The following is a 14,729-nucleotide window of genomic DNA, read 5'->3' on the forward strand; positions in this document are numbered from 1 at the left end:
AAAAAAAAAAAAAAAAAACCTATAGCAACACATTCTTTCACCTGCATTTTCCAATGATATATCTGGTGGCAAAGTGCATCAGGAGTCTGAAGGAGAATGGGGTAAGCATGTTCTGGGAGGTGACTTTCCACATTTAAATCTTACTGGTCAGTCTTATTTACTTAGACCCTGTGCATAAGAACTTGAGGAAATCTGTATGGGTTGTGACATGTATCAAATAGATAACATAATAAACAGGTCACTTGACTAAGTCAAGAAAATTGCTCTGTCCTGGATTCTAATTTTGAATTTTGGATTATTTAATAATAAAGCATTCTTATATGAATTTGCAATTAAATCACAGGATAGAAATAAGTAAAATAGAATTTTAGATGAAATGTTATTGCTTATAGACAGTTTTAAAAATAATCTCGTTCACAAGGTAACTCAATTGCTAGAACATTTCGTGGTTTAGATAAGTGCCAAAAACACACCAAGTGCCTTTTTATAAACTATTTTGCTTCTTTATTTTCAAGGACTGGATATTTTACATAATTCCACTTCGCCTGGAAAATGTAAATATAAAATTTCACATTAGTCAATGGCATTGTCTTGAATTTTTTTTATTTATCAACTTAACAAACTCTTGGTAACATATTTCATTTTGGGGCACAGAGAACATGAAACTGTAAGAAAAACAGCTAACACCCAGTCAAATTTTTAACAATGATGAAAAGTATGTCTTACCTGATTCTAAAGTGGTAACAAAGACCACATCACTTGGCTTCCCTTCTACATATGCAGCAGTAATGTTTCCAGTAAATGCAGTGATCACCACGGAATACCTTGTGAATATTTTTAAATCTTTAATTTCTATGGTTTTATTTTCTTCATTTGATTTGATGAAGGAAATATTAAATTCATCACTATCTACCTATAGGAAAAAACAGCTAACAATTATGGAATCAGCACTTGAAATTCAAATCACCAAAACAGAATAAAATCTACATGAAATATGTTTATCTTATCAAGATTGGTTTGTTTGTTATTTTGTTTTCAGTCAGAGTGTCCTGAGAACTCTGAAGTGTTACTTTTTTAACATTAAGTAGGCATCATTTCAATGGAAAAGTAAAAGAAAAATGATCAGCCAACCACCATCAATAAAAAATTAAAAAAAATCTGAGTTCATGACAATCAGTTTTTTACTCTAATGTTTTGAGAAAGAAAGAAATAGGGTTTTGCAGTCTAGTTATCAAGGATTCAAATTCTAGCTTGGCCACTTAATCACTCTGGTTACAAGTCATTTACATTCTCTGTCTACATGTAAAATTGAGGCAAAACACATTTTTGTAGTGTTCTCTGATAGCATAGTGGGTAATGAGTTGAGCTGCTACCACAAGGTCTGTAGTTTGAATCTATCAGGCACTCTTCAGGAGAAAAATGAGGATTTCTGCTCTAGTAAACCTATATTATTGTTAAGTGCTGTCGAGTCAGTTCTGACCCATAGTGACCCTGTATAGGGTATCCTAGGAATGGCTGGTGAGCTTAAACCTCCTACCCTGCAAACCAACTTTGCAGTCCAGTGCATTAATCCACAGTGCCATAGCAGGACTCCCAGAAACCCTATACAGGGTCGCTATATAATCTCTGAGTTTCTTTCAGGTATCTGAATTGAAGCATTTAAAAACCAGCTATGTTGTTGTTGTTAAATACTGTCAAGTTGGTTCCAACTCATAGCATGACTCTGTATAAGGTTTCTGAGGAATTGCTAGTGGTTTGAATTGTCAACTTTATAGCTCGCAGTCCAGTGTTGATCCTATAGTGCCACACTAAGTGATTAATTTTATTTTCAACTTGACTCTCAATCATAGCCTTGAAAAATGCTTGCTGTCCTTCTTCCCCCCCCCACCCCCTCAGTTTGTTCTTTAAATGCTCTTCTAAATCTTTTAAACCTTAGGGTGTCTCTGTGAGAAATACAGCAAAAGGATGGTAGATTGTGATACTTTAGGTTTTGGGTCTACTTAATTGAGCCAATATTCTCAGTAATTTGGTAGGTGAGAAGTAGTTATCCTCATAATGAGATGTAATATATTGTAATTAACTCTATGATTAGATCTGCTGAGTAGCCAATCAATTGAAAGGAAGTTTCCTCTGGGTGTGGCCTGTTGTTGTCAAGTGCCGTGGAGTCGATTCCGACCCATAGTCCCTGTATAGGGTTTGCAAGGAGCAGCTGGTGAGCTTGAAACGCCGACCTTGCAGTTTAAACGACTTTGTAGTCTGGCGCATTAACCCACAGCGCCACACCAGGACTCCAATATATTAGGCACGCAGGCAAACCTTGTTTGCTTTTTGAAGGGTGTGGATTGTGCGTCTGGCTTGCCCTCCGACATACAGTCCTTTGGACAAGAGCAGTGGCTTTGCTCTATTACCTGCTGGTCGTGGGAGTCATCAGCAGTCTGCCTTCTTACCTGCCAGACCTGTTTACTGTCTGACTTGCTGATCTTGGTTCATCTGACCCAGACTTGGGACTTTCCCACCTCTACAACTGTATAAATAAAACACGGATAAATTACCTCGGCATTGTTCAATCAAAGAGAGAGTTCCCATCTTCATACAAAGTACAGGCAGATGTCCCACTTTTCTAAAGTGGTAAGAGGACAAATGACTGCAGCAATCAGAAGCAGGCATATGTACCCACTGGATAAATGTGTGTGTGTTTTAAATTAATTGTCAACATCTAAATATCAGAGCATTTCACATAGAAACCTAGCTTTCAGAATCCTCCTTTCTCCACTAACTACACTCACATTCATGCTGGATAACAATTACTTAGGGATGATTGACAGCTAACCCCTATCATAGGGCCTGGCTGTCCAATTAATTACAGCCTCGCCCAATAGGCCTGGCTTTGACAACATGTTCACGTTATTTGTCTGATTGCTAAGGTTATTTGAACTTTCATTTTATACAGCTTGGATAACTTTCTCAAAATGCCATAGCTATTTAGGATTTGAGATATAATTTGAGTCCAGGTTGTTCAAGACTTCAGAAGTCTCTAAACTACCTCAAAGTCATTGAACCTGAAAAATGGATAACAGTATCAAGTAGTAAAAATTTAACATAGCAAGAATTTGATCTACAATAACATGAAAATGTTTTAATAAAATCCAAATAGGATGCATGGTCCTTAAATTCAGTATGCACAAAATTTATCCTCTTTCTTAAATGAACACAGGAATGAATTAAATCACTCTACTGGGTGGTACAAACAGTTTCCTTCTTTGTTGTTGTTAATTATTCTTTGTCCAGTTATCCAGGACTGAGACCTCAAGACACTTTTGACCCATGTTTCTCATCTTCAATTGCAAGTCTTGTCATATAGTATTTGAGGATCTAACATATTATGAAATATCTCCTACCATTTTTCAAGTGTGGTGATTTTATGCATAAAGTAAATAATTAGACTTATTCTATTTTCTTTCTTCTTCCTGTCCTACTGCTACCCTGCGTACCTGGTGTGACCCTACACATCCTTCAAATCCCAGAGCAAAGTTAACTAGCTCTGTGAAGTCTTCTCATCTCACTTATGTCCTCCACTATTTATAGGAACTTTGTTAATTTATGTTCCTTCAAAAAGTCATACCTCACATTCTTCTATAATTAGCTGTTTATAGTTGTGTATCTTCCATCAGAATGAGACTATCTTGGTAAGCAGTACTACTCAATTATTTTTTACTGAATGAAAGAACATAGAAAATAGTAAAACAAACAAACAAACAAAAAAAAACAAAAAACGACCACAATGTGCATTAGATTACTTTCTTGTAAAATTATCTATGGTTATATTTATGTCCATATATTTTAAGATTGTCCATTTTCACTTTAGTATTTTAAGGAAGGATTCAATGTCCTTGTGGCTAGTGTTTGGCAGAGGCCCAGTCTGTATCCTAAGTCCTAAATGGAAAGACATTTGTACTTCCTTGGTCTGGAAGTCAATGACTTCTATATGCATATTTATGACATGAGTTGGGCTGCTGGTGTGGCTCTGTAGGATCAGCATTGGAATTCAAACCACAAGATTGGCAGTTCAAAACTACCAGCTACTCCAGAGTAACCCTAAACAGGGCCGCTATGAGTCAGATTCAACCACAACATGACATGAGTGGCAGATAAGCACTGTAAGGACAATGACCCACATCATACTCGTTCACTTCTACATACCTAGCACCTAGCACAGTGGTAATTTATAGGAGATATTTTAATATATATGCTGAATTAATGAAGGGATGAATTAAATATAGGATAAGCACTAGACTATGAACCACAAAGTTGGTGGTTCAAACCCACCAGCTGCTCCTTGGAAACCCTATACAGGGCTGCACTGAGTCAGAATTGACTCACTGGCACTTGACAACAAAATAATAGCAACTAGGTGATGCAAAAAGTTGGTTGTTCAAACCTACCCAAAGGCACTCCAGAAGACAGGTCTGATGAGCTGCTTCTGAAAGGTCATTGGCTTGAACGACTTCTCGGCACATATGGGCTGCCATAAGTCGAAGTCAGCTCAATGGCAACTAACAGCAACATCACAAACTCTCAAAGTTCTAGAGAAAAGTTCTAGAAAAAGTGCTATCATTAGTTTGAACTCTTGCTATCTTTTATCCAGAGGGTTTTGGTGAGTTTGTATTTTAAATTGACAAATTTTATTTTCAGTTTAGCAGATTTTTCTTTCTCTTGTCACTTACACCATTGTAGGTTTGTTTTAGCCAAATTTTAGCTATATTAGACATTATCTTCTCTGTGCTTCAGTGCTCTTCTGTTAAATGAAGAAAATGATGCTTGTATCACAAGTTGCAATATAATATAAGGCAATGCATGTGATGAGGCTAATGGGTAACGTATAAAATAAGCAAAACATTAGTTCCCTCTTCTTATCCATTTATTTTGCTTACACACATTTAATCTCAGTAAGAAGGTTAAGATAATGAAACTATAAAATTACTTTTTAAGATGCTTTATCTTCCTTCCATTAAGCATATCCAAATGCTTTTTAAGTTAATAAAATGTCTTTCACTTGATAGTGCACATCTTTATTATTTTATAATTTGTTTTTAGTGTACATTCCCAGGATATCATTCACATTGATTATATTTGGCTAACTGTGTACTAAAATCTTCACAAATATGCTCTAAAGAAGGAGCATGAACTGAAGGTTGAATGAGCAAACAGATGTGCCAATAATCTTTTAAATTTTCTGATGATAGCCGGTGAGGCTTGCTTATTGCACTTGAGTTTCCTTGGTCTGTCTGGCTACCCTAATACAACCTTTTGTGCCATATTATTTAAGTGCTTATATTCTCCAGGATACAAGCCTCAGGTCCCCTTCTTATTTCATAGGTAATATGTTCTTTTTTTCTTATATAAGAAAACACTAAAAATTACTCTTATAATTACAATAGTTATCCTGTCTAAATTACTGAATAATTAAAAGTCATTGCAAGCAAAATCTAGAAATTAGCACTATTAACAAAGCTACTTAATTGTCACAAGAATTTAAGCACTAATACATGTTATATTTTCATAGGTAATATATTCTTATGATTTCAATTATCACCTGAAGGTCAACACTCTCTAAATGTCCATTATCAGAATTTCTCTCTCAAGCGCCAGATTCACACTTAATATTTCTTGTGAAGGAGTTGCAAACATCACAAACTCATTAGTCTAGTACTGATTCATTTTTCTCTGCAGATCTGTTCCTTCTCACAAGACTACTTTAGAATGCTATCACATGGGATTAATGACCTATTTGATTTTCCTTGAATGAGACTTACTACACACCATTATCTCCTATTCCTCTATTTCCTTTCCTGCTTCAGTTATTTTTCTAGATTTAGCTTTAGTGCTATCTTCTCTAAGAGATATCGCCTCTAATGTCTTTCAGTATTTTTAAAATCATTTATTGTTATTAGTTGCTGATGGCTTACGTGTTCCAGTTGTGATGGATAACAGGGTAACTGTGATGATAAAGACTTGGAATTCTAACATGTGTATAAAATAAGCCATCTCAAAAGCAGGAGGAGGAAACTCAATCACTATCAAGAAGAAACACAGGAGTGTAGTATGTCCTTTGGACCCTGAGATCACTGCATACTGAATCTCCTTGACACATTATCAGGAATCTGTGATACCAGAGAAGTAACAGAGGAATGACAGAGAAGCACCAGCAGCAGAACCAAAAGCCAAAACACAAGACAGGGTGGTGGGCGTTCCAGGCCAAGGAATAAATAAAGCTGAGTCACACTTGGGGTAGAATGGTTGCTTGTAGAGTGGAGTGCCTCCAGGCACTTAACTGGGGGAGTTAGACTTTTGACTCCTGTAGCTAGAGCTGAATGCCTTCAGGCTGAAGCTTATGGTGGAGTGGTATGTCCTGTGGGCATTTGATTAGCAAACCCTCAAAGACATTTTTAACAACGACTTAACAGAGAGCCAGAACTGCCTGTGGACATAGCAGAGAGGAGACTGTTCTGACTGAAAGAATTGTGTCTTGAACATTTCTCACCCTGAATTGCAATCTTTTAGCTTCCCTGATGAACCCCATAACTATGAGTATGGTGTCTGAATTCTATGTGACCATTGCAATGAATTTTCAAACCCAACAGAGGAGAGAGTGCTGCAGAAAAGCTGGTTGGTGCCACTTTTGCAGTAATATTCTCAGAATAAATAAAGTAATATTTTGCATTTATTGGGTGCTTATTATGTATCAGACAATGTTCTAAGTTTTTTTTCACGCTAATTCATTTAAGACCCACTGTTCTTTATGAAAAACCCCAAACCTGATGCCATAAATTTGTACAAACTCATAGCAACCTTGTAACACAGAATAGAATTGCCCTGGAGCTTAGTGGGTTAATCCTTGGGCTGATAAGGGCATGATCCTTGGTTCAAACCCATCAGCCCTTCTGCAGGAGAATGATGAGGCTTTCTGCTTCTGTAAAGATTTATAGTCTTGGACACCCAAAGAGCAGTTCTGCTGTTCTAAGGGTCACTATTAGCTGAATTGACTCCATGGCAGTATGTTTGTTTTGGTTTGTAGCGTCTTTAAAGCTGTAATCTTTTGGGAAGCAGACTGTCACATTTTTCTCATGGGATAGCTGGTGGGTTCTAACTGCCTACCTTTGATTAGCATCAAAGCACTTTAGCCAGTGCACCACTAGGTCTCCCATGTTAGCTCATTTGTTGTTGTTGCTGTTAAGTGCCGTTGAGTTGATTTCCCACCCATAGCGATGCTGTATAGGGTTTCCGAGGAACCTCTGGTTAACTCATTTGTTGTTGTTATGTGCCTTGGAGTCAGTTCTGACTCATAGCGACCCTGTACAGGGTTTCTAAGGCTGTAAATCTTTATAGGAGCAGAAAGCCTCATCTTTCTCCCGCGGAACAGCTGGTAGTTTCGAACTGCTAACATTAAGGATCGCTCGCCGATTCGTCACCACTACGCTAGCAGAGTTAACTCATTTAGTCCTCACAAAATCCTTGTACCCTGGGTATTATTATTATTATAATTATTTATCTTACAGATGTGGACACAGAAACACAGAAAGATTAAGAATGCTATCTAAAGTCAGAGTTCAAATTCAAGTAATCTGGCCCCCAAATTAATAGTTTCAACCATGCTCTACACTGACTTTTAAAGGAGGTCTGATTGCATAGTGGTTACAAGTTGGGCTGCTAATCTCAAGGCCAGAAGTTTGAAACCACCAGCAGGAGAAAGATGAGATTTTTCAGCTCCCATAACTGATTTACAGCCTTGGAAAACCTATACAGGGTCGTTATGAGTCAGAAGTGACTCCACGGCACATAACCCCCAACAACCACCATACTGACTCTAAAAAATGATAAGGCACGCCTTACCGATTTGATGTCTAGTAGATAGAATGTTGGCCCGGTAATGACAGCAGGTTCGCTCCAACTAATGTTGATGCTAAAAGGTGATGTTGCTACTACATGCACGTGTCCAGGAGGATCATCTGGGGCTATAAAAATAGAAAATCAATTACCCTACTGCATTGGAATTAGTATTTGCTATAGCACAATAATAGAATTATACATTATAGTTCACAGCATGCTAAAGGCACTGGCAAATCAAAAGCTCTAGCTCCTCTATAAAAAGTTACTATATATAAAAATTTTCACATGAGCTATGTTGTTGTTGTTGTTGTGTGCCGTGGAGTCGGTTCCAACTCATAGAGACTCTGTGCAGGGTTTCCGAGGCTGTATATAACTATAAATACATATTTTAAAATTTTGAAACAGTATTTGAAAAGTATTACCATTACTAAAATATATTTTTGTAAGTCAAATAAAAAATAAGTAAATTTTTAAATTTTAATATAGATACTATAACACTTGTGTTTTACGATAACTCTTGCAGCATCATATTTGAATATAGAAAGTGACTCATAGAAGCAGACTCAAAAACTGAAACTAGTACCAAGAAAGAATATTTAAATGTAGTGCCTTACTAATGTAAATTGGTTGGTTTTAGTGCTTACACTGAGAGTGTAATGTAGACTTAGAAATAGGTAATTCAGTTGCTCTGATCTATAAATACAAACATTTCCTGCATTCCAAATAGATTTTCTAATTAGTCCTATTTTGTGATTTTTTTTTTCATCAAAAGATGAAAAACAAATCAACAATATTTGAAGAAATTGACTAGTAAAAACTTTTTTGTGCAAGCTTTCAATCTGTGAAACAAGAAAGAATTAGAAGGGTTTATAGGATGTTGAGGACTCCTGGTCTAGCACTGTAGGGTCAGTACTGAACTATGAACCTCAGGTAAGCAGTTCAAACCCATCAGCTGCGCCTGGGAGACCCTATACAAGGGCACTATGAGTTGGAACCAACTTGATGGCAATTTACAACAACAAATTACCCTGGTGACACAGTATTTAAGCACTCAGCTGCTAACCAAAGGGTCATTGGTTCAAATCCACCAGGCCTTCTAAGAGAAAGAGGTGTTAAGTCTGCTCCCTTAAACATTTACAACTCCAGAAGCCATATCTTGCCATTCTGCTCTGTGCTGTAGGTTTGCTACGAGTTGGAATGAACTCCATAGTAATAGCTTTTTGGCTTTTAAAAAAAAAATAGGAGATGGATACTATTTGTTGTTGTAGTTGTTAGGTGCCATTGAGTCAGTACTGACTCATAGTGACCCTATGCACAACAGAACAAAACACTGCCCTGTTCTGGGCCAACCTTACTATTATTGTTGCCACATTTGAGCCCATTGATGCTGCCACTTGGCCAATCCATCTTGCTGGGGGTCTTCCTCTTTTTCTCTGACCCTCCACCTTACAAAACATAATAGATATCCTTCTCCAATGACTGGTCCTTTATGAAAGTATGTCTGAAGTATGAGAGCTCATCCTAGCCTCCAAGGAGCACTCTGGCTGCACTTCTTCCAAATCAGATCTGTTGGTTCTTTTGGCAGCCCATGGCACTTTCAATATTCTCCTCCAACACCATAACTCAAAAGCATCAATTCTTTTCTGGTCTTCCTTATTCACTGTCCAGCTTTTGCATGCATATGAGGCTACTGAAAATACCATGGCTTGGGTCAGGCGCACCTTAGTCCTCAAGCTGACATCTTTGCTCTTCAATGCCTTAAAAAGGTCAATACAATGTGTCATTTGATTTCTTGATTGCTGTTTCCATGAGTGTTGATAGTTGATCCAAGAAGAATGAAATCCTTGACAACTTCAATCTTTTTTCAGTTGATGAGTATGTTGTTTATTGATCCAGTGGTGAGGATTTTTGTTTTCTTTATGAGATACAATCCACACCGAAGGCTGTGCTCTTTGATCTTCATCAGTAAATATTTCAAGTCCTCTTCACTTTCAACAAGCAAGGTTGTATTATCTGCATATCACAGTTGTCAGTGAGTCTTCCTCCAATCCTGATGTCACATTTTTCACCATATCACCCAGCTTCTCAGATTATTTGCTCAGCATACAGGTTGAATAAATATGGTGAAAGAATACAACCCTTTCGCACACCTTCCTTAATTTTAAATCATTCAGTGTTCCCATGTTCTGTTCGAACAACTGCCTCTTGGTCCATCGATAGATTCCTCATGAGCATTATTCAGTGGATAGTATTTAGTCACAGAAAATTTGACACAAATATTAACCTAGAAATAGTGTTATACATACTTCTGGTCTCCCGAGTCTCTGTTCAATTCTAGTGACATATATTTGGAGATAAGTATTTGTAATATTTCTGATTTTTAAATCTACATGAGCAATTTTCACTGAACAAGGACTATCCTCTTGATGCTGTAGAGATATAAAGATGAAATACTCCTACCCTCAAATAATTTATTACCTAGTGAGAATAACTAGTCATATGAACTTGGTTAAATAACGATTTCTAGACCTCAGTTTCCCTGTGACATACATATTTTATTGTGTGTTTTTTAAAAAAAGAGTTATGATGATATCAGGGGTTGGCACATGTTACTTGTGCCATTGAGTGTCTTCCAACTCTCATCAACTCTGTGTACAACACAACGAATCTGCCTGTTCCTATACCGTCCGCACAATTGTTTTTGAGCCCATTGTAGCACCTACTGTGTCAATCCAACTCATTGGGGGTCTTCCTCTTTGTCACTGACCCTCTAAGTTACTAAGCATGATGTTTTTGAGGGACTATTCCCTCATGATTACACATCCAAAATATGTGAGATGAAGTCTCGCCATATTCACTTCTTTTTTTTTTTCAATCAAAATCACTTTATTTATTTATTTTTTTTAAATTAAATGTTTTTTATTTTTCATTGAGTGAAAGCTTACAGGGCACATCATCAGCTCCATAGTCAACCATTCATATAGCTTGTTTCATTACATTGATTATTATCCCCTCCATATATCATCGGTTTACAGTGTTTCTCTCTATGCTCTTTAGCTTTTTTTTTTTTTTTTTTTGGATGGGGGGTCCATATTCACTTCTGAGGAGCATTCTGGCTGTACTTCATCCAAGACAGATTTATTCGCTATTCTGAAGTCTACAATATTTTCAAGATTCTTTGTCAACACCATAACTCAAATGTATCAGTTCTATTCTAATCTTATTCATTGTCCAATTTTCATATGCTTAGTAGGCATTTGAAAATACCATGACTTGGGTCAGGCATACTTTAGTGCTCAAAGTAACATCTGTGACCTTTAACACTTTAAAAGAGGCCTTTTGCAGCAGATGTGCCTAATGCAATACTTTGTTTGATTTCTTGACTACTGCTTCCATGATCTTTGATTGTATATCCATATAAAAATAAACGCTTGGTGACTTCAATCTTTTCTCTGTGAATCATCATATTGTTTATTGGTCTAGTTGTATCCCCTCGTTCTATTCAAATGACTACCTGTTGGTCCATGTACAGGTTCCAGATGAACATTTTATCACATAGTAAACAATAAAATATATTATAAACAGGGCAGAGTAAAGAAAAGGGCTAACCAGAAACACAGATAATCTACTGTGAAAGGACAAAGGGAACAGTGATGTGTAGTGAAGGGGCAGAGGAGATATGGGAATTGAACTAGGCTTTGAAAAGTGAGAAGGATATCAGTAGTCACAGGGGCAGAGACCCTTCTGTATAAAAGGGCAAATGAGTAAAGCAAAAGCCATAAACTACAAGTCCACATACAATTCTATAATTCTAGAATTGACTTTCTTGGTAATTCTGTGTCTATTATTTTGCACCTTAAAAAATATTGTAGGAAGGGTTTATAAACTTCACTGGACTACCAAAGGGATCCATGGCATAACAAAATGATTCACAATCTTTAAAAGGTATATTCAAAGAAAGAACTAACACAAACAGACCAATGTTCATGGAGGGATATAGTGGAGAGCAAGACCCAAATAGTATTTTAGGAACTAAATTAGAACGCAATTTGTTGTGATGTTAAAGTGTCTGGGGTTTATTCCTTAAGCAATGGGGGACACTGCAGGCTTTTAAGAAAGGGAATATTTTTGAAAAGATTTAGAACAAAATCTCAGGTAGTTGTAGAAAACTGTAAGTGCTCTGAATCACTGAATCCAGCTAGACTATTTCAAAAGAGTCAGATTGTGATATAAGGCACTAAATTAGGACAGCAACAGTAGTTATAAAAGGAGGGGATAAAATCTAGAAACATTTAGAAATTTTAATAAAAAGAACTACGGACTGATTAGATGAAGATGCAAAGTGAGAGAAACATAGAGAGAGTAGTAGACAGCAACACCCTTCTACTAAGGAAAAAGATAAAGTGTTTACAATTGAGAGATACTGATAGTGTTGACAACAATAGCACATTCAGGAAATGATACTGATTATTTTGGTAGGGGTATAATTATAGGAGGTGATGATAAATTTGGGTTTTTATTCATTGAGTATGAGAATCCTAAAAGGATTGAGAAGCCTACTTAGCAATTGGAAAGGCGGGCCCTAAAACTAGAGGACAGGAACAGAATGAAGAAAGCCTATTTAAATATTTAAGAAAATTCCTTAAAAATTGGTATAGTGTGAATATTTAGTGTATCTGATTTAAATGAATCATATGCTCTGAAGAGAGCCAAAAGTTTTACTGAAGGTTTATTTTAATACCAGATGGTTAGTTAAGATGCTAGCATTAGTGACTACCTTCAAAGTATGAATGAGTTGGCATTTAGAATATATTTCCCACAGAAATGACATATGTGGAATTTAGGTGCTCAGTTAGATAATAAAATACATATTTTAATAATAACTTAAATATTTTAATAACAATTCTCAAATGTTATTATAGAATAATATAGCAAATATATATTTTAAAAGTTTGTGGTGAAATGTCCTTTTAGGATATCAAATATACACTTCATAAGTGTATCTCCTTTGGCACTTGTACAATATTAATATTGGCACCCACCGCACAAATAGCCAATTCCTATTGCCTAGAGTCCTGGGGTGGTGCTGCGAGTTAATGTGCCAGACTGCAAAGCCATTTGAACTGCAAGGTTGGCAGTTCAAGCTCACCAGCTGCTCCTTGTAAACCCTATACAGGGTCACTATGGGTTGGAACCACCTCGAAGGCACTTCACAACAACAAAAACAACATTGCCGAGAGCAACACTCAGATCAGAGAGTGGAGAACACATACTCCAGAATTGGGAAGATTGATCAGCAAAGAGGTGCCAATAATGACAGTATTAGGTACATGGTTGCTCCAATGACTAAAGCAGATGATGGAATCTAGCACATACATGTAATTTGTATGACCTGACCTCTGGAGTCTTAGCACTTCTAATGATAAGACTCCAGGAAAATTGTCTCAAATGTTAGCATAATCCACTTCAGTAATCACATAGATGAGAACTATTAAAATTGTAGCTTCTGCTGACAGCAAAAGCCATGGCTTTTGGATAGCCTCATAAAATAATGTACTCTATTTTCAGAAGTGGTAATGCTCTAAACTCTCTCAACTGACTATTCCTTAAAAGCTTCATTCCCACCTTCTACTTAATCTCAGCTCTGATTCTTTTTATTCATGATGTTAAATAAGGATTTGATGAGCTTTAGAGCCAAGTACACTATTGTTTGTTATGTGCTGTTCCAACTCATAAAAAACCCAATTAGGGTTTACAAGGAGATGCTGGTGGGTTTGAACCACCGATCTTGTGGTTAGTAGTCCAGTCTTATCCTCCAGCACCACACCAGAGTTCCTGGTACATTACTGATCACTATGTAGTCTTGATGTGGCACTGTAGGATTAGGCACAGGCCTGTTGTTGTTGTTGTTGTTAAGTGCCGTCGAGTCGGTTCCGTCCCATAGCGACCCTGTACAGGGTTTCCGAGGGTGTAAATCTTTACAGGAGTAGAAAGCCTCATCTTTCTCCCGCGGAGCGGCTGGTAGTTTCGAACCGCTGACCTTAAGGTTCGCAGCCCGATTCGTAACCACTACGCTACCAGAGCTAACCTTAAAGTCAACATTCAAACCCACCAGCAGCTCCTTGGAAGCTCTATACAGGATTGCTATGAATCAGAACATTACAAACTCACTTAATGAAGAGATTATGTTTTGACTACATAAAAGAGGATGGCATAGCAACTAAGCATAAGGTTTTATTAAATTAAATTAAAGCCACTTGATTGCCAATCTGTTTGCGAAACCTGCCCTCCACTTCTGTAAAAACTATTATAGAAAGGAATGGTTTTCTGACAGAACATACAATTTCAAGGAAAATATTTTTAACATCCCCTTATCTTTGGAGTCCTGGTGTGACGCTGTGTGTTAATGCGCTTGACCAAACATTTGCATTTTCAGTAAACTTGAATAAAATGTCTGTATTGTTACACAAATATTCCTAGTGTTGAATCTTTTGTGAAAAATTTCTCCTAGGCAGCTTCCAAAAATTTCATTATCTTTTAATTCCATTATTCCTCAAACTTTTGCAAGTCTCCTCATACATTAAATTAACTTGTGTTCTTGGAAGATTAGAATATGGTGGAATAAGAACTCCTAAATCTTAACAAATAAAAGTAAACACAAATGAGTTATGTGTGTGTGTGTTATAGTTGTTGTTAATAGCCAACAAGTCAATTGTGACTCATAGCAACCCTGTATATGGTTTCCGAGGAGACTTGGTGAGTTTGAACTGCTGACCTTGCAATTCAAATCCACCTTTACCCAACAGTGCCATACCAGGACTCCACATAATATATAACTGAAT

At 36.9% G+C, this 14,729-nt stretch overlaps 1 protein-coding gene and 1 pseudogene across 1 annotated transcript in view; both read right to left on the reverse strand.

Annotated features, from left to right (window-relative positions):
* LOC102827328 overlaps positions 1 to 642 on the reverse strand; it is a 1,913-nt pseudogene extending 1,271 nt beyond the window's left edge.
* PTPRQ (protein tyrosine phosphatase, receptor type, Q) overlaps positions 1 to 14,729 on the reverse strand; it is a 338,184-nt gene that overhangs the window by 118,788 nt on the left and 204,667 nt on the right. The window contains exons 27-28 of the mRNA XM_006871836.1: positions 7,891 to 8,012; positions 727 to 913 (exon numbers count right to left, since the gene is read on the reverse strand). Of these exons, the coding sequence (XP_006871898.1) occupies positions 727 to 913; positions 7,891 to 8,012 (309 nt within the window). The remainder of the gene's footprint in view (positions 1 to 726; positions 914 to 7,890; positions 8,013 to 14,729) is intronic.

Source organism: Chrysochloris asiatica, unplaced genomic scaffold, assembly GCF_000296735.1.
Source record: "Chrysochloris asiatica unplaced genomic scaffold, ChrAsi1.0 scaffold00175, whole genome shotgun sequence".
Classification (NCBI taxonomy): domain Eukaryota; kingdom Metazoa; phylum Chordata; class Mammalia; order Afrosoricida; family Chrysochloridae; genus Chrysochloris; species Chrysochloris asiatica.